Consider the following 20299-nt stretch of genomic DNA (forward strand, 5'->3'; position numbering starts at 1 on the left):
GCAATCATTTTTACACACCCCGACTCCATCAGCCCTCCGTCTCCCGCACTCTTTGCCGTCTCCGTTATCTCCTCCTTCACCATCTCCTCTTCCCGTCCACCTGACCCGTTCAATCCCCTACACTCTCCACGGTTCCATCAACCCTCTCACTCCTCTACACCCCTCCCCCCGTTCATCTGGAAATCTGGGGAGGAAGCGGGAGAGGTGACGTCTGGTGTTACAATACCCAACCCCCTCTTCCGGATTTCGATCTCTCGGTTCTGATCCTGTTCACGGTTTTGTGTAGACAGACCGGTCTTGCGGTACCACACCACTTTCTGCCAGTGACCACTATCTCAACACCACGTCCCTACTCCCTCCCCGTCAACCTCTCCCACTTCTCTGCTCTTCCCTGCTCACCATCTGAACACGAACACACGCACAGTCTCCGAGACAGAAACACAATGAAGGAGGACTGGAACGGCGGAGTGCTGGGGGTGGGGAGAGGAAAGCAGCTTCTGACCCTCGGAGTGTGTGAATGGACCGGGGGGAGGGAGCTTCAATCTGTGCCTGATCCCGCGTCTGGGTGTTGGGACGGTGTGGGGTGAATTTCATTCATTGTTTGAATTTCTATATCCGTGTAATTAACAGGAGCAGAGCGGACATACCTCGGAGTAAAGGGGTGGGCAATCGCAGCGGAAATTGTTCAAGTAATCAGTGTCCGAGTGAAAGGTAGAGGGCTGATCAATTTGATGCTGTACGGATGAGACAGGCATAAAACTGTTGCTAGATTTGTTTTCAATGTATTAATTGTTTCGTTTATAATTGCAGTTAGAAAGAGCAGTGAGCATTCCTGCAGGAGAGTGGACTGCTTTCCTTACGGGTTGTGGGAGGGCATGGAGACCGCCAGAGTCCCTGACAACTTCACCTGTAAGAAAGTCATCCAGCTGCACCTTCTATCACTGTGCGTAACAACGTTGGAACTGGAACTGGACGAACTCGGGATCATTCAGGAAGCTGAGCGGGTGATAGGGCGGGTATATAGAGAGGTACTTACACTCAAGGTGGAGGATACAGGAATCTGGGTGACAGAGAGGAAGGTGAAAGGGGTTAAACAGCTATAACCATTGCAGAGAACCCTTGTGGCCAACCTGCTCAATAACCGATAACCCACGTTGGATAGTTCTGGATGGGAGGAGAGGGTGCAAATGACCAAGTAGGGGAATGTCTCACCGGTCGGGTCTCTGGCACTGCCTATGATTCTGTGACTCAGCAGGGAGGCGGGTGAAATCTGACGAGCTGTGTCGATAGGGTTGTCTTTGCTGGGGGAACGGAAAAGTGGTACTGTGGATGAGAAACACATTCCTCGATGGTATGCGGTCCCCAAAATACAAGATTGTCGCTGGAATGGAGGAGCATTACTTATGAGGTTGAATGAACTCGATCTTTTCTCCTTGGAGCGACGGAGAATGAGCGGTGAACAGACAGATGTGTACAAGGTAATGAGAGGAATTTATCGTGTGGACAGTCAGACCCCTTTCGCCAAGGCTAAAATGACTAGCACAAAAGCGCATTGACTTATGGTGCTTGGAAGTATGTACACAGGAGTTGTCAGGGCAGTTTTTTTTTTACGTTGTGTGGTGAGTGCGTGGAATGGGCTGCCGGCGGCGGTGGTGGGGGCGGATACGATAGGGGTTTTGAGAGACTCCAGGCTGGCTGCATGGAGCTTGTAAAAATAGAGGTCTATGGGTAAACCCTAGGTCGTTCTAAGTTAGGGACATGGTCGGCACCGATTTCCGGGCCTAAGGGTCTGAATTGTGCTGTAGATTCTTCTATATTTCTATGTTGCCTATGTTATAGTCACCAGGATATAGGAACGAAGAGTGAGCCGTTTCTGCAAACTTATGTATGTGCAGGTGTGGCTAAAATTAAAAATAACTTTTAGTTTAACATGAGGGTTGGAATGAGAACTTCAGATATGTGTATCACTAGATTCTCTTCAACTGAAGGTGCGAACTCTGCAGACGGAACGGTTTCATTTTATTTCAATAATTTCAATTGATATTTCATTGTTCTTCCATCACACAGGACTGCCCATGGATTCAGCCAGGAGGCGGATACAATAGGGTCTTTTCAGAGACTCCAGTCTGGTTGAATGGAGCTTGCAAAAATAGAGGTCTATGGGTAAACAAAAGACACAGAAAGCTGGTGGAACACAGCAGGCCAGGCAACATCTATAAGGAGAAGCACTGTCGACGTTTCGAGCCGAGACGTTTCGCCAGGTCTAACTGAAAGCGAAGATAGTCAGAGATTTGAAAGTAGTGGGGGCAGTGGGAAATGAGAAATGATAGGAGAAGAGTGGAGGGGTTGGATAAGCTGATTGGAGAAAGTGATACAGAGCTGGAGAAGGGAAAGGATCATGGGACGGGAGGCCTCGGGAGAAAGAAAGGGCCGGGGGGCACAAGAGGAAGATAGAGAACAGGCAAACCACTAAATATGTCAGGGATGGGGTAAGAAGGGGAGAAGGGGCATTAACGGAAGTTAGAGAAGTCAATGTTCATGCCATCAGGTTGGAGGCTACCCAGCCTGTATATAAGGTTTTGTTCCTCCAACCTGAGTTTGCATTCATTTTGACAGTAGAGGAGGCCATGGATAGACATATCAGAGTGGGAATGGGACGTGGAACTCAGATGTGTGACCACAGGGAGATCCTGCTTTCTCTGGCGGACCGAGGTTAGGTGTTCAGCGAAACGGTCTCCCAGTCTGCGCCGGGTCTCAACAACATATAGAAGACCACACAGGGAGCACCCGACGCAGTATACCACACCAGACGACTCACAGGTGAAGTGATGTCTCACCTGGAAGTTAGTCCTGATGAAGGGTCTCGGCCCGAAACGTCGACAGTGCTTCTCCCTATAGATGCTGTTCCACCAGCATTTTGTGAGTGTTGCTTGAATTTCCAGCATCTGCAGCTTTCCTCGTGTTTGGTCTAAGTTAGGGACATGTTCGGCACAGACCTATGTTGCCTATGTTATAGACACCAGCATATAGGAACGAAGAGGGAGCCGTTTCTGCAAACTTCTGTATGTGTAGGTGTGGCCAAAAATAATAAGAACTTTAAGTTTAACACTAGGGTTGGAATGAGAACTTCAGACATGTGTATCACTAGATTCTCTTCCACTGAAGGTGCGAACTCCACAGACGGAACGGTTTCATTTCATTTCAATTGAAGTTTCATTGTAATTTCAACACAGAGAACTGCCCATGAATACAGCCAGGACCTGCTGTTAATTGCACTGCCAACAGTCCCACATGGCACAAAGCACACACAATATGTATAGAATGGAAAGATAGCAAGCATATGTAGGATATCAAGAAAACACATTATGTACACGCGCGCGCGCGCGCGCACACACACACACACACATTCATGCAGCTTGAAGCCCCTGGACACTTTGAATACACGGTAACCTACAATTGTTCACAAAGAGATTGTCTTCTGCCGAGCGAACACTGGGGGGCATCTCAGACTCCTGCCTGGATACAGCGCCTCGCCGGCTCCATCTTGCGCGGCGCCTTCATTTACTCTCCGATGAGCAACCCTCTCACTTTACATCGAACTTTATTGGAACTAATATACCATCGGTAAGGTTTGCCATTAAAAAGGCAGAGTGGTGAAATAAAATAGAGTTGCAGGGACATATAAACTAAAACGCCTTTGCACATAGCTGAGTGGTTGTTGAGTCAGATGTTGTTAAGGCCTCCGACAAAGTCAAGTATCAAAAAGTTGAGCCTGCTGGGTCTCTGTGGTGAACTATGTGCCTGTCTGGACACGCCCCCTTCTGACTGCTCCTGTGGCACCTCCCACAGGCCCCTGTATAAAGGTGATTCAGGTCTAATCCTCTGCCTCATTCTCCAGGATGTAATATGATGGTCACTCACTGCTGATTCCTTCTTCAGTCAATAAAAGCCGATATATCGCCTTGCGTCACGGTGTGAGTTATTGATGGTTGCATCAATTTTATTGACTGAAAGTTTTAAAACATGGAAACCGTTTTACGTCCGGAAAGGTTGGATTTGGACCCTCAAGACCCTGACGCAGCTCTCGCTTTTGAACACTGGCTTGCATGCTTCCAATCAGACTTGGCGGAGCTTCGTGCGACTGACCCTGCCGTTATGTACACAATTCTCCTCTCGAGGGTCACTCCAAAAGTTTATTCCATTATCCGGGACCTGCCGACCTCCGAAGGGGCACTGGACGCCCTCATCAGACAGTACGTGCGGCCGGTGAACACCGTCTACGCAAGACATCGTTTAGCTACCGGGCGACAGCGGCCTGGAGAATCGAGCGCGGAGTTTCTCCGAGCACTACAGACACTCGTCCGAGCTTGTGACTGCAAGACGCTCTCGGCAGAACAACATGCGGAGCTGCTAGTGCGAGACGCCTTTGTGACGGGACTGAGGTCAGTGTACGTGCGCCAGCGACTGCTGGAACACTCCGATCTTACCTTACGCTCGGCGATCGAGACGGCCAACGCTCTGGAAGCTGCGCTGCACTACGCTGACGCTGTCCAGTCGCTCGATTCCCCATCCCTCTCTATCAGGACAGTGATCCCTCACCCCTCTCTATCAGCACAGTGATCCCTCATCCCTCTCTATCAGCACAGTGATCCCTCATCCCTCTCTATCAGCAGTGATCCCTCATCCCTCTCTATCAGCACATTGATCCCTCATCCCTCTCTATCAGCAGTGATCCCTCATCCCTCTCTATCAGCACAGTGATCCCTCATCCCTCTATCAGCACAGTGATCCCTCGTCCCTCTCTATCAGGACAGTGTTCCCTCATCCCTCTCTATCAGCACAGTGATCCCTCACCCCTCTCTATCAGGACAGTGATCCCTCGTCCCTCTGTATCAGCACAGTGATCCCTCATCCCTCTCTATCAGCACAGTGATCCCTCATCCCTCTCTATTATCACAGTGATCCCTCACACCTCTCTAATAGGACAGTGATCCCTCATCCCTCTCTATCAGCACAGTGATACCTCATCCCTCTCTATCAGCACAGTGATCCCTCATCCCTCTTTATCAGCACAGTGATCCCTCATCCCTCTCTATCAGCACAGTGATCCCTCATCCCTCTCTATCAGCACAGTAGGGGTACGTAGATCGCAGCGACAGATTCGACCACATGATAGACTTGACCTGTAAGAAACTTCGCCACATGGGTACACGTTTAAACAAAGTGGGGGGGGGGAGGGTGAATGTGGTGAACTATGAGCCTGTCTGGACACGTTCCTCCCACAGGCCCCTGTATAAAGGCGATCGAGGTCTGATCCTCTGCCTCATTCTCCAGGATGTAGTATGATGGTCACTCGCTGCTGGTTCCTTCTTCAGTCAATTAATGCCGATATCTCGCCTTTCGTCTCAGAGTGAGTTATCAACCACCTCACACCAGCTCCTCAGCCACCACTTTACCTGGGGTTTAGAAGGCGCCAGAAGCGTGGTCTATATATCCTAATATCAGTCTTATCCTGTTCCTTCATGTGACCGGACTTTCATTTCCCTCGCGACCCAGAGGAACAATTGTTCTGATGAATTAACCCTCTTATCACTGGAAGTGACGGCACCCTCGCCCACCAACTGCTGTGTGTGAGGGCGCTCGCACTGGTCACGGGGCCGGGGAGCGACAGACCGAGTTTCTCGGGTATTTGCGGAATGGAAAAGCACTTCCTAAAATTTAAAGCATGAGAATCAGCAAAATTCCAGAAAACCTTCAGTGTGTCCGTGTTGTGTGAGGGAGGTTTTTTTTCCGCTCGAGCGCTGTGCTGCGGATAGGAAATTGCCGGGCCTAGTAAAGTGAAGGCGGAGAACAACACAAAGACTCTTCTAAGAGCCACCCAACACCTCACAGAGGGAGCCGTGTCCACAACCTTTTAATTATTTTTATCGATATATTTGGCTTAGTTACTTTTGAAGCAGATTAATCCATGATACAATTAATGGTAAATAACATGAAAAAGTAATCAAGCACCGTTGCTGGGTGCTGTGAAATTGGCGGGTGATTTGAAATTAATACTGCGCCAATCACACTGTATTCTGATTGCATGAAAACCGACAGCCAGTAAATTCCTAGGAATCTTTCAGTATGCACGTGGTGTGTAAGGCAGTTTTATTTCCCCTCTCTGGAGCTCTGTGTTTCGGATAAACCATTGGAAATTGCCGGGCCTAGTAAAGTGAAGGCGGAGCTGGACGATAAGAGGCCGCTCTCGGCTCTGTCCGTCACTCTGACTCTGTCCCCTCACTCCCCGCTCTGTCTCTCTGTGTGTTTCTTGGGCAGGAGTAGTGGCAGAGGATTGGAGGATGGGTTATGTTATCCAGTAACTTGGGAAAGGATCGAAGGAAAACCAAACATTGTTCAGATTCTGGAGGGTCTCGGCCTGAAACGTCGGCTGTTTACTGTTTCTCACAGATGCTGCCTGGCCTGCTGAGTTCCCCCAGCACTGTGCGTGTATCGCTGCAAGGAAAAGCCTGGGAGCTGAGTCAGGTCTGCTGCTGCAGTTCAATCATTAAAGACTCGGCTGACAATGTCAATGCCCGGCTCAGCAAATATGCAGATCCCTTTAAAGTGTGAAAAAATGTAACTAGCAATACAACAGGACGGTGATCAATGAGCTCAGTGATTTGAGGAATGTGAGATAGAAACATGGAAAATAGGTGCAGGAGTAGTCCATTCTGCCCTTCGAGCCTGCAAACAAGAACAAGAGATGTTCCATTGTCATTCACGAACCAGGGCAGAACTGCCGTGGGGAACGGTCGGTCCCTGGGAGTGCTGTAAAACAGAGATATCGGGGTGCAGATATCGTATTCCTTCAAAGTGTAAACACAGGTAGGCAGGACGGTGAAGAAGCTGTTTGCCACACCAGCATTCATCGGGAGAGTATTGGACACTAGGCCGTGACGTCACATTACAGCTCTCCCAGCCTTGGGGAAACGACTCTTGGAGCATGACGTACATTTCTAGTTGCCCTCTGAGCAGAGGGTGACATTAAACTGGAGAGGGTGCAAAAGGGATTTAACATTAGGCTGGATAGGCTGGAAATTCCTCAACAGAGTGTATATGACATTAGACAGGTTGATAAAATAATGGCAGACATTGATATGGTCAGTAGTGAATCTGTTATCTCCAGGGTCATGGAGTTGGAAGCTAGAGATTCCAGGTATAAAGTGAGAGAGGGAAGATTTAAATGGGACCATGAGGAGCAGGTTTTGTACACAGAATGCGCTATTTACATGGAACAAACTACCTACAGTGATGATATAGGTTGGCACCATTGCAATATCTCTTGCACTGTGGAGAGGGAAGTTTCACAGGGACATGGGCCAAATGTAGGTAACTGAGAATGGTTTTGTTTGTCCACTTTGTCAGCATGGATGTGTAGGGCTGAAGGCCCTAATTTTGTGCTGCACAACTCAGTGACAACGTCTGTTGCTCTGGCAGAGCGGGACGGACAGTGTCAGTAGTGAGAAGGTTTGGGGGATGTAGAGAGGAGAGTGAATGGTTGAGGATGGGGCGGATGGAATAGAATGTGGGGAAAAGTGAGATCACCTATTCCCAGGACCAAACTGTAAGAGTCATTTCCACACGGGGATGTTCAAAGGGACCTGGGTGTCATTGTAAACAAATCACTTGAGTTAACATGCAGTTACAACAAGTAATGAGAGGGGCAAACAGTACTTTGTCCTGTGATGCAGGAGGAGTGGAGAAGAGGGGTACAGATATCTCGGTGGGTTCTGTAGGGTCCTGGTGAGAGCACACCTTGAATGTAGTGTCCGTGTTTGGTCACACTTCCTCAGGAAGGATATCCCTGCAATAGAGGGAGTGCAGTGACTGTTCCCCACACTGACTGGGCTGGTTCCAAGGATGGAGGGTTGGTTATGTGAGAGGACAGTGAGTGGGCTGGGTCTGTATTCCTTGCAGTTAATGAGAAAACGAGGAAATCTGTTAGATTCTTTCAGGATGTGACAGACAGTAGGCAAGGAGGATCTTTCCCCTGAATGAGAGTTCCAAAACTGAGGAAAATACCCTCAGAATGAAGTGTAAATCGCAAACACGAGAGAATCTGCTGATGCTGGAAATCCAAAGCAACACAAGATGCTGGTGGAACTCATCAGTACATTCAGCCTGTATGACAAAGAGTAAACAGTTAACACTTCGGGCCAAGACCCTTCCATCAGATCTCAGTGTGAAGGTTCTCAGCCCAAAGCATCATTACTCTTTTACATCAGAATGAGTTGACATGCATTCAGGATGGAAATAGAAATATATCTCTTTAATCAGAAAATGAAGAAATTCTGTATTCGCTGTATAAGTAATCTGGAGCCTCAGGTGCTGGGTTGTGTCAAAGCTGAGATCACCAGTCTCTGGGAGAGTTTTCGTCACAAAGTCCATAAGACCATAAGATATAGGAGCAGAATTCAGCCATTTAGGCCATCGAGCCCGCTCTGCCATTTCATCATCACTGATCAATTTTTCCTCTTACCTCTTATCTGCCCTTGTATCCCTTTATGCCCTGACCACTAAAGAATCTATGAATCTCTGCCTATACCCAGTGATTTGGCCTCTCCTGCTGCCTGTTGCAAAAAATTCCACCGATTCACCACTCTCTGGCTGAAGGAATTCCTCATCCTCTCCATTCTGAAAGGATATTCTATTTTGAAGCTGGGTGGTCTGGCTTTAGACACTCCCACCACAGGAAAAATCCTCTCCACATGCACTCAATCAAGCCCTTCCACTATTTGATAGGTTTCAATTCGGTAACTCTTCTTTCTTCAATGTCACGGGGAAGAGAGGCCCAGAGCTATGAAACGCTTTTCATATGACAAGCCATTTAATCCTGGTAAAATTCACCATTTGTGACGTCATGTCAGCAGAAAAGGTTCTGGATTTCAGAGATTTTTGTATTTTGGAATAATGGACAAATCTGCAAACCTCGATCATTAACCCATGCAATCCCAGGCACACAGATGCAAAATAAAGACAGATGTAAATTTAAAGCAGGAAAGTGGAACATTACGAGGAGGTAAAGCCTGATTACAAGGCCTCAGAATATTGTACTCTACAAATGGTCAAAATACAGCCAAGTAACAAGTTCGAAAATACCCACAACTTGCAGAATTACAGTGCCTCTCATTATCTTGGTCCATGGGATAAACACAAGCTGGGTCTGATCAACCCTGGCTCGGTCACCTGGGCAAGGGAGTCTCATGATTAACGACCCGAAACCCCCAATGACCCCAGGTTGCAGTACTGATGATGTGTCCCTTTGCACACCCGGTTCTTTAAGCCAAGTGGGAGTCAGGCCACGTTAATGAAAGGCATCGGCTAGATGAAAGTGGCTCCACTACACTACCCTATCCACCATAGTCCCACATATCTCACCATACTAAACTCCACAGCTTTATCTCTTCCAGCCTGACATATACATCCACCAGCCCTACCCTCAAACCCAATCCTAAGAAGGGGCACCCACCGCTTCTAACCCTGGCCACACACCCACAAACCCGAAGCCGAGTGTACGGAGGAGTAAGATCCAACAAAGGCAAGTGTTGGACCTGGTGGATGAAAGCATGGGCCGGATCAATGTGGCAGCGTTGCGTGACACTGAATCGAGAGTGACGAGATGAAGAAGCACAAGAGGGGTGATTCTCCGACTGCCCGCATAATCTCTTTGTTATTTTGATTTTGTTCTGATAGTCCTCTGACTATTTGAATATGTTGGTATAATTCATATTTAATTCCAGTGTTTCTTGTCAATGTTGTGTCTGATGAAATGTGTCTGTGATGCTGCTACAAATCCGTTGTTCCTTTCACCTGTGTACATAAATATACTCGATTTGAACTTTACTTTGAAATGTCCAAATCTCTCCTTCGCTCTCCTGCTGCCCTGTGTCATGAACTGAACGTCTTCGTGTTTAATTTTACAATATTTTATCTAATTTTATTTTCGTACTGCTTTTGAAATTTGCGTTTCCCTTTTCAATTGCAACCCGCACCCCCGCCTGTCTCTGCCCTCTGTCCTTCCTCCTGTATTAAACGCAGCGCGAACCGTCACACATTGGTGCCGCTTCCCATCCCCCAGCGTTCCGCTTGGTGATTCATTTCTCCAAGCAGCCAATCGGAATGCTCAGCGTCGCCATTCTAATTAACATACCATTTTGTGCGCTGCCCATTTAGTCCGGGCTCCGAACAGTTTCTGATTATTATTGTGTTTGAAACCGACGGGGAAGTGCCTGATCCACCGAAACCCGCTGCCAAGAAGGGCGCCAAGAAAGCTCTGTCCAAACCGGCGAGCAAGTCTGGCAAGAAGCGCAAGAGGTCGAGGAAGGAGAGTTACAAAGTGATGAAGCAGGTTCACCCCGACACCGGCATCTCCTCCAAGGCCATGAGCATCATGAATTCATTCGTGAACGATATCTTCGAGCGCATCGCGGGTGAGGCTTACCGCCTGGCAGACTACAACAAGCGGTCCACCATCAGCTCCCGGGAGATCCAGACCACCGTGCGCCTGCTGCTGCCCGGGGACCTGGCCAAGCACGCCGTGTCCGAAGGGACAATGGCGGTGACCAAGTACACCAGCTCCAACTGAAGAGAAGTTTACAGACAAAACAAACGGGAAATTCAAAGGATCATTTAAGAGCCACTCACGCTTTCAGTAAAAGAGTTACAAAATATTGAGCCATGGACTTGAGGTAAGTTTGAAAATTGCTTTTTGACGCGCTCATTGAGAATCTTATCTCCGTTACTCAGAAATTGCTGTCCACTATTCAGCAGAATCCAGATTTCTCTGTTACATTCCTGCGTACTGCACAGGCACGGAATCGTGACGCACCCCTTCCCTGTCATTTCCTCTCGGTCATCAGGTTTCTCTGAAGAAGACACTAATTGTTGCTTCTGGTTTAATTACCGTGGAGAATACCGTTCTTTGAGTTTTGTCCCATTTTGGTTACTTCTCTTAACCCCATTCCAACACGAGAGCTGAACACTCACGGTTTGTTCAGACTGTATTTGTTAAAGCCCCACTTTCTGAAGGGCCATCCGTTGGTAAACTGACTTGAGTTTACACAATGACCGTCCGCGAACATTTATCAATTGAAAGAAATCGGTGAACTAAATCTCCAGACACCGTGGCAATATTAACTACACTTAGTTTAAATCTGTTTCACCAATCATAAACGTCCCGCTACATTTCTCCAGACTGTATATGAAGGGAGAACACGCATATTTCCGGAAGCCAGAATTTTTCACGGTCAAGACTCCAAGTTTATTTCTGATTTATCAAATCTATCTGACGTTGTATGTATTCAGGAAACCTGGTTTCCCGCATTTAAATTTTACCTTCCAGGATCATATTGTAATTAGGCGTGATAGATTATTTGGTAGAGAAGGTGCTATTGCAAATTTTATACAGAAAGGGAGAAGGCATACAGTTGTGGATGTGAATGAAATGTATGAGATACTTGTAGAAGTATTTGATTCAACAGGGAGCGACATTAAAGAGGTATATTATTATGACCATGGTGGAAAGCATTCGATTGATGTGTTGGAGAGTATATGTAGCTCCAGCTCACTAAGGGTTGTATGGTTGGGGATTTTAATGCATAGACTTCACTGTGGGCTTGTTCTCAGAATGATGGTGCTGGTTTGATTGCAGAAGAGTTTTAGATATGTCACTGTGTCTAACTGGTGGGAGAGTTATGAGATTTAATGTTCATAATAGTTCTGAAATTGCTGTAAATTTAACTTTGGTTTCAAACATTCATGCTGCAGTGAGTGAGTGGTATGTCATGGGAGATGAAACATTGGGGAGTGATCATTTTCCTCTATTTATAAGCCTGGGTTTAGACCAAGATGCCACTTTGAGGAGGTGGAATTTCGGTAAAGCAAATTGGAGAAGTTTTAATGCTTTATGTGATGAATGGAACATTTGTGTGGATGGAATGGTGAGCATTTCTGCAAAGAAAGGTTGTCACGTTATTCCTCAAATTTGCTGGAAGAGACTCATATTAAAAAGTGCATTAATAGGAGAAAAGCTGTACCATGGTGGACGGAGGAGTGTGCAGAAGCAATTATTGAGAAATATGTGGCATTTTGGAAAGTTAAGAAGTATCACTGTCCGCGTGATCTTATTAAGTGTAACAGGTCACAGGCCGTGGTGAGGAAAATAATGATGATTGTGAAAAATATTTACTAGAGGTCATATTGTGCTAGAATTGGAAGGACTATTAAACTTGGAGGTGGGGAATGATTAAGAAAATGGGGGTGAGGGATTCATAGGGTTCCCAGTATTGATTAAAGAAGGTGATACAATTGTGTCTGAAACAGAGAGGGTTTAGTTACTGGCTTGGTCATTTGCTGTAACTCATAATCAAAATAATGAAGAGACTAAACAATGTAGGGATAAGCTGTTAAGTGAATACCCAGACGTGTTGGAAACCTGCTGTAGCAATGACAGTGATGTAGAGTTTTCTTTGTGTGAATTTAGGAAAACGATTATTAATACAGGGCTGACGGCTCCAGGAAAGGATGATATAAGTTATTGCATGTTTAAACGTATGGCCACAGCTCTTTGGAGATAATATTACATTTTTGAATCCTATTTGGCATTCAGGCCATCTTCCCTCCTCATGGAAAATTGCAATTGTAGTGTCTATTCAGGATCCTGGTAAACCCCTGTTGGATCCTCCTAGTTATAGACCAATATTCCTGATTTCCCATTTGTGTAAACATATGGGATATATGGTATTAGAGTGGTTGAATTATATTTTGGAAAAGGGAGGGGACATGTTGTTGTTAATATACTGGATTAGTTTGAGGGGACAAGTGCTGGTTCAACAGCACATGTCCCAAAAGCAGTCAATGTTTTTATGCAGAAATCTCAGCATCTACTTCAACACAGCAAGCTTCCAGAAACAATAGAGTCAGTGGAAATGTCAATCCATCGCCTCCTATATTGTCGCGATGAGGCCACACTCAGGTAGGAGGAACAACACCTTGTATTCTATCAGGTCAGCCTCCAATCTGATGGCATGAACATCGATTTCTTGATCTTCCGGTCATGCCTCCCCTCCCTCATCAATCCCCATCCACTTTTCCCTCTTGTCGCCTGCCCATCACCTCCCTCGGGTGTTTCTCCCACCCCCACTTTTCTTTCTTCCACGGCCTTCTGTTCTCTCCTATCAGACTTGCCCTTCTCCAGCCCTGTAGCTCTTTCACCAATCAACTTCCCAGCTCGTTACTTCATCTCTCCCTCTCCCAGTTCCAGTTATCACTTTGTGTTTCTCTCCCCCCTCCCCCACCTTTAAATTTACTCCTCATTGTTTGTTCCCAGTCCTACTGAAGAATCTTGGCCCAAAATGTAAACTGTACTTTATCCACAGATGCTGCCTGGCCTGCAGAGTTTCTCTAGCATTTTGTGTGTTCTTGGATTTCAATAACTGCAGATTTTCTCCTCTTTATTACTCAATGTCAACAGGCATTCTGTATGACAACTGTCAAAGTCCCACTGCAGATATGAAACTCGAGGTTCGGCAGATGCTGAGAATAAACTGCAAAGTAACACACAAAGTACTGCAGGAGCTCAGCAAGTCAGGCAGCATCTCAGCAGAGAAATAAACAGTCTAGGTAGGATGAAGTGTTTGGGCCCATAATATTCACGGTTTATTCCTCTGCATAGATGCTGCTGGGTCTACTGAGACCCGCCAGCATTTTGCAAACATAAACCTCTTTTTTTTCAGTCAATCAGTTTCCAGATGTTGCTGAACTTTCATTTGTAGCCTCATCCTCCTGCTCTGGTTCCCTCTTTCTACTCCCCATCAACTCGAGCCTCCATCACATCTAGAGCCTCCTTTTTGCTGACCCCACTTGTTTCTGCTCCATCGAATATTTACCCACCATTCTGCTCATACCTCAGAGGAGAGTATTGTATTGCAACAGTCTGGCTGTGTGAGGCACGGCCCTTCAAAATCAGTGAAAATCACCCAAAACAGTGAACAGAGAAGGGGAGAGCCTATATTACCAGCAATATCGAGGAGCAGATAGGGAAACAGATTCCGGAAAGGTGTAAGAATAACAGAGTTGTCATGATGGGAAATTTTAATTTGCCAAATATAGATTAGCATCTCTCTAGAGCAAGGGTTTTTATGAGGTGGAGTTTGTTAGGTGTGTTCTGGAAGGCTTCTTGACACAATACGTAGTTAAGCCTACAAAAGGAGAGGCTGCACTTGATTTGGTATTGGGAAATGAACTTGGTCAGGTGTCAGATCTCTCAGTGGGAGAGCATTTTGGAGATAGTGAATATAATCCTATCTCCTTTACAATATCATTGGAGAGATATTCGGAGCAGACAAGTTAGAAATAAATTTAATTTGAATAAGGGGAATTATGAGGCTATCAGGCAGGAATTTGGAAACAAATGCTCTCAAGGAAAAGTACGGTAGTGTGGCAAATGTTCAGGGAATACGAGTGAAGTTCTGCAATAGTTACGTTCCCATGAGACACGGAAGTGATGGTAGTGTGCAGAAACTCTGGTGTACAAAGGCTGGTCAAGAAGAAAAGAAAACATTACTTCTTACTTCTTACTTCTCCTGACAGTAAGAGTGTTCACTTTGATTTGTAAATATGTGGATTTCATCTCCAGGCACAGTGAGGATATAAAATCCCCATTTGAATACACTCAGATATGAACTGATTGTTCATAGTCACAGTGCATTGATTACTCTTCACAAACATGTCTATCCAAATAGAAACTATTTGCACCATTGCAAAATACTCCACTTGAGGTTCCTCCCCTCCCTGAATCACAATATATAGGGGACAACCACCTAATTCTGATACAGCAGCTCAAAGAAAGCAACTTCCATTTCTTTGTTACAGGTACATCTGATTTTTCTGAGTCTTTCTGAAATAATTATTGTCAAGCATTAAATGTAGATGGCTTCATTGGTAAATTGAAAGATGAAGAAACAATTGATGGAGCTGTGGATAGTGTGGAGGACTGGCAATAAATACAGCAAAATGTAGATCAATTGCAGATATAAGCTGGGAAATGGCAAATGGAATTTGACCCAGATAAATGTGACGAATTGCACCTCAGTAAGGCAAATGCAAGACAGAACACTGTTATGGGCAAGGTCCTTTGGTGTTGCTGAGCAGAGAGATCATGGTATCCTAGTTCATTGCTAGTTGTAAGTAGCTACACAAGTTGGTATGTTGTTTAGAATTAGGCTTACAACATGCTTGCATTTATTATTCGAAGCATTTAGCTCAATAGTCATGTTCCTACTTTGTAAGACTCTCGTTGGGCCACATCTGGATGACTGCATACAGTACTGGTCGCCCCACACTTGGAAGGATGTGGAGGCTTTGGAGAGGGTGAAGAATATGTTTACCAGGATGCTGCTTCATTTAGAGGGTGTGTGCTATCACAGGAGGCGTAATAAATTGTTGTTTCCACTTGAGCTCCAAAGGCTGAGGGGTGATCTGATAGAGGATTGCAGGAAGATGGAGGGTATGGACATGGTATAGGCAGGAAGGATTAGTGTTTGGGTGTTTTTGATTTGCTTTATAGCTAGTTCATCACAACATTGTGGCCCTAATGGCCTGCTGTTGTGCTGTACTCTTCATTGTTCTATGTTCTGAGTTTTCCAAAGCCCGAATGGCCGGACGTCTTGATATCGGATTAAACAGTAATGCAGAGAGACTTTCTGAACAGGTGGGATTGTCTTACCTCCACTTCTTTAACATTGTTCATTGTTGAAATTGCCTGCAATCCCAAAAAATGAACAGGTTCAGGAACTCGAGATCAAATTCAATTTTCTTTACAGATATACAACCAAACGAAACAACATTCCTCTACAACGTGCTCCAACCACAGAACATCGATCGCACAAAGCACATAAAACTAAATATTGTCAAAAATAAGTGAATAAAATATAGTTCACAATGCATGCAGTGTGCAGCTAATAAAAAAAAAAAAAACAACTAACAGTAAAGAGCTCACTGTCTTGTGATGAGTGGTCGGGAGTGGCAGGGCATTCATTGGTTTTGTAACCTAATGGAAGAAGCTATTACCCAGTCTAGCAGTCATAGTTCTCAAGCTCCAGTGCCTCCTTCCCGATGATTATAGGTCAAAGAGATTGGGAGATATGTGCCAGGGATCCTCAATGATGCTTTGGGCTTTGACTAAATCAAATGTGTCAAATCATTAATATTCCAAACAACATTTTATTTAAAGTCAAACATCTATTTTTTGATATAATGAACATACTGAAATGCAATAAAAAACATTAATTTTTCCAAGTCAAATTGAGTTTATTCTTATTATCATAAGTTCAGTGAGGTACGGATTCAGTACCAAGGAAAATTTGCATGCAGCAACATCACAAAGATGAAGGGACAGACAGCACACAGAATATAGATTATGCATTAGGTCGACCTTAAGTCATGCCATATGCAATAAAGTCGATTTGCCATCATGAGTATATATTTTCAGAAGTTAATTGGCTGGAATAGTAATGAATGGGAGATTGGTTTGACTAGACAAAATAGATGAATGTTACTTGAGGCAGGCATCCCCAAGAGTGCTGAAAACATTGTCAATTACAATTTCCCACGAGACGTTACTCACGGACAGTTATACAAAACCGTGTAGGTCTTGTAATGGAAATGTTCCCATGATAGTTCAGGGTTTATTCATCGAGAAGATACTTTGATTGATGTACCAGTTCGGTGGGAGGTGGACGGGGTAATATTTTGGTAATATTTTCTGAGGAGCTGACTGGTCAAACTAAATAGTGCGAACTGGTGCCGAATACTTTCCTGTATTCAATGGTGGGTGAGGTTCACCAATGACGGACTGGGCCATATTTAGTACTTATTACTGGCTTTTCCGTACAATTGCATTGATGCTTCCATATCAGGCCAAGATGAAACCAGTCAATAAACTCTCTAACAGACATCTGTAGAAATTTGTCAATGTTTCAGATAATAATTCAAATTTTGTCAAGCTTCCAAGAAAGCATAGCGTTTTTGGTGACATTCCAAATCTCCTCAAATTCCTATTGAAATATAGCCGCTGTCACACCTTCTTTACAGCTCTATCAATATTTTGGGTCCAGGTTAGCTCCTCGGACATACTGGCCCCCAGGATCTTAAAATAGCTCCCTCACTGCATTTCTGATCCCTCCATGAGGATTAGTGTGTGTCATTCACTCAACTATTATGTGTCATCTGTCCTCATACCCGAACTCCGGAAAACACGTTGAGGAATTCTTCCATGGACAACAAAGTCAATGGTCTGAGATAACTGACCAGCAAGTTGACTTCACAATACTTTGTTAATTGTCAATTCAAATATGAGCGAAAGTCTGAGAATCAGATTCCCACGACACAATAGGTGACTTTGTGGTTTGTTAGAAGTAAAGGTCTGTTAAGATCTATCAAGAACAGTGCATTCCAGTGATCCACTACTCTCTGAATAAATAAAACCCTACCCATCACATGCCCTTTGAACACGCACCTTCTCACTTTAAATGCCTGCCCTTTGGTATTTGACATTTCAACCCCGGGAATCAGATACTCCCTGTCTACTCTATCTATGCCTCTTTTAAACTTATAAACCTTCATCGGAATTCCCCTCAGGCTATGGTGCTCCAGAGGAAACAACTCACCGTCCTTTCCAATTGTACCCAGTCTCAATTGTAAGCCAGTCTGACGCTGTGGAAATACAGCTCCAGAAATATGATTTTTATTTCTGCAAGGAGCATGTGTGTGTGTGGCAAATATCCGTCGACATTTCCTGGTACATGCTTCAGAGCATCGACTGATGATAAGAGGATGCTCACCATGACACTGGAGTAAACTCCGGATGTCTCCTTCTCCTGTGTAGTAAAGGACTTCAATTTGCTGCATCCTACTACAGGTTCTGAGTTATCATAATTCGAAAATGAGCAATGCTAAAAGTTCAGGTGCAACTGTTCTATTTATATTTTCTGCCCATTACACTACTGGTGTTTTGGCAGCAATAAAGGTCTTCCTTCTTTGGCTGTGTTCAGGGCTTCCTTCATCATGTCAGTGTTACGCCTGTGACAATAGACAATAGGTGCAGAAGTAGACCATTCAGCCCTTCGAGCCTGCACCGCCATTATGAGATCATGCCTGATCAATTACAATCAATACACTGTTCCTGCCTTGTCCCCTAATCCCTTGATTCCCCTATCCATAAGATACCTCTTTAGCTCCTTGAAAGCATCCAGAGAATTGGCCTCCACTACCTTCCGAGGCAGTGCATTCCAGACCCCCACAACCCTCTTGCAGAAGAAGTTTTTCCTTAACTCTGTACTAAATGACCTTTTTTAATGATCCTCTTTTTAAAACGTTTTTTATTGCGTTTTCAAATAATTACAGAAAGAAAAACAAATATACCCTTAGCCCCTCCCCTCTAACAACCCTACAGAAAAAAAGAAAATGAAAAAAAAGAAAGAAAGCGAGAGTGCCTGTATATCTGAAGATCCCCACATGCTCCACGGAGTTCGTAATAACTTTATTATATATACTTATTTCTTTCCCCAAATAACCAATTATTTTATCTTCGGAGCAGTCATTTGAGATCTTAAGCTGTGTTGCCTTTAAGGCATTTGTTTAGTTTATTATACTTTTGCTTTAGTAATTTGTTTGTTATCATTTTCTTGTTAAAGTTAAGGTTGTTTAAAGTAAATTCGTTTTCTGTGACATATAGCGGCATGCGATGACGTCACTCCCGGTTTCGCCGTGTGTTGTGGGAGAATACTGGTTTGGAGAAACAGGAAGGAGGGGGCTTATGTGTACAGTATCAGCGCGAGAAAAGTTTTCTTTCTACGCACGAGAAACATTAGTGAATCAACGCCCTAAGTTCATGAGATAATCGATATGTTGAATTAAAAATGTTAACGCTGATTCTGTTAAAAGTAATGATGATTGATAAAGTTTATGTTTTTTGTTATTTAAAGAGTTGCGGATAATTTGTGTTGAAGTGTATTTAAAGCCAGTCGATGGCGTGGGTAGATTCTGACTGTATGTTGCACTTTAATGTAAGATTGTTGTTGTTGTTTTACTTTTGCAAGTGTTTATGATGTAAATGTGACGTCAAGAAGGAAACAAATACAGTATATTTTTTGTATTGTTTTATCAACAGTTTTCACCATACCTTAATGTGGAAGAGTGAACAGTAAATGGTTCATCTTACTGGGAGCGCCTCATTGATTGGTTTATGCTTGGTGTTTAGTACAGAGGTATTTTACAGCTGTGCGAGAACACTACATAAGCATTTACGAGAATGACACCATCTGATTTCAAATCCCAGAAAATCCTGCAGTCTCGTTCCTGCAGTTCTTCCATTGGAGTGAAAATCATATAGTTATTGGAGATGATGTATGTTGCCGTATGTCGATTACAATAATGACATTTGTGCTGTTCATTTTTTTCAGACAGCTGCACCATAGACCCTGAAAGTGACATCAGGAATATCTTCTCTGCAAGTTACAGTGAGCATCTGGGTTAAATCTGATCAACAGCACAAGGTCAGAAACTTAGTGTCACTACCAAAAGTTCCAGCCAATAGAAGTTCAACACTGTATAATGTGTGTTAAAGAAATGTGAAATAGTGCAACATTTGTAATAATAATTAACAATCAATGAAGCATACAAACAATGTGTTCTTCATTAGCATTTATTGTAAGACTGGAAGTGGTTACTACTGATATTGGCAACATTTATTCACCATACCTAATATCTGTGCTCTTGAGATTGTCCCCATTAAACACAAAATTATTATAAATAATTAATTTTAGACGTACTTATTTAAGACCATATGACATAAGAGCAGAATGAGATAATCTGGCCCATTGAATCAGCTCTGCCATTCAAACACTGATGATCCTTTGTATTATCTCCTCCTCAACCCCATGAGAAAGTAAGGATACATGGGATCCAAGGAGACACTGCTTTGTGGATCCTGAACTGACTTACCCCCAGAAGGCAAAATGTGCTTGGAGACGGGTCATATTCTGCATGGAGGCCAGAGTCCAGTGTTGTGCCTCAGGGATCTATTCTGGGACTCCAACTCTTCGTGATTTTTATAAATGACTGAGATGAGGTAATTTAATGAGATGAGGCATTAATAAGATGCAAAACTGGGCTGAGAAATGGTAGATGAAGTTCAACCCAGATAAGTGTGGCCTGGTTCATTTTGGTAGGTCAAATATGATGGCAGAATGTAGAGTTA

General features: G+C 44.4%; 1 protein-coding gene across 1 annotated transcript; it reads left to right on the top strand.

Annotated features, from left to right (window-relative positions):
- Positions 1–875: 875 nt before the first annotated feature.
- On the top strand, positions 876–19627 carry LOC132390462 (histone H2B-like). Its single transcript, XM_059963076.1, has 3 exons — positions 876–1012; positions 10216–10730; positions 19503–19627. Exons 1-2 carry the CDS (start codon positions 876–878, stop codon positions 10625–10627), a joined length of 549 nt encoding a protein of 182 aa, XP_059819059.1. The 3' UTR covers positions 10628–10730; positions 19503–19627.
- Positions 19628–20299: the final 672 nt, after the last annotated feature.

The sequence above is a fragment of the Hypanus sabinus genome, unplaced genomic scaffold (genome assembly GCF_030144855.1).
Source record: "Hypanus sabinus isolate sHypSab1 unplaced genomic scaffold, sHypSab1.hap1 scaffold_911, whole genome shotgun sequence".
In the NCBI taxonomy this organism is placed as follows: domain Eukaryota; kingdom Metazoa; phylum Chordata; class Chondrichthyes; order Myliobatiformes; family Dasyatidae; genus Hypanus; species Hypanus sabinus.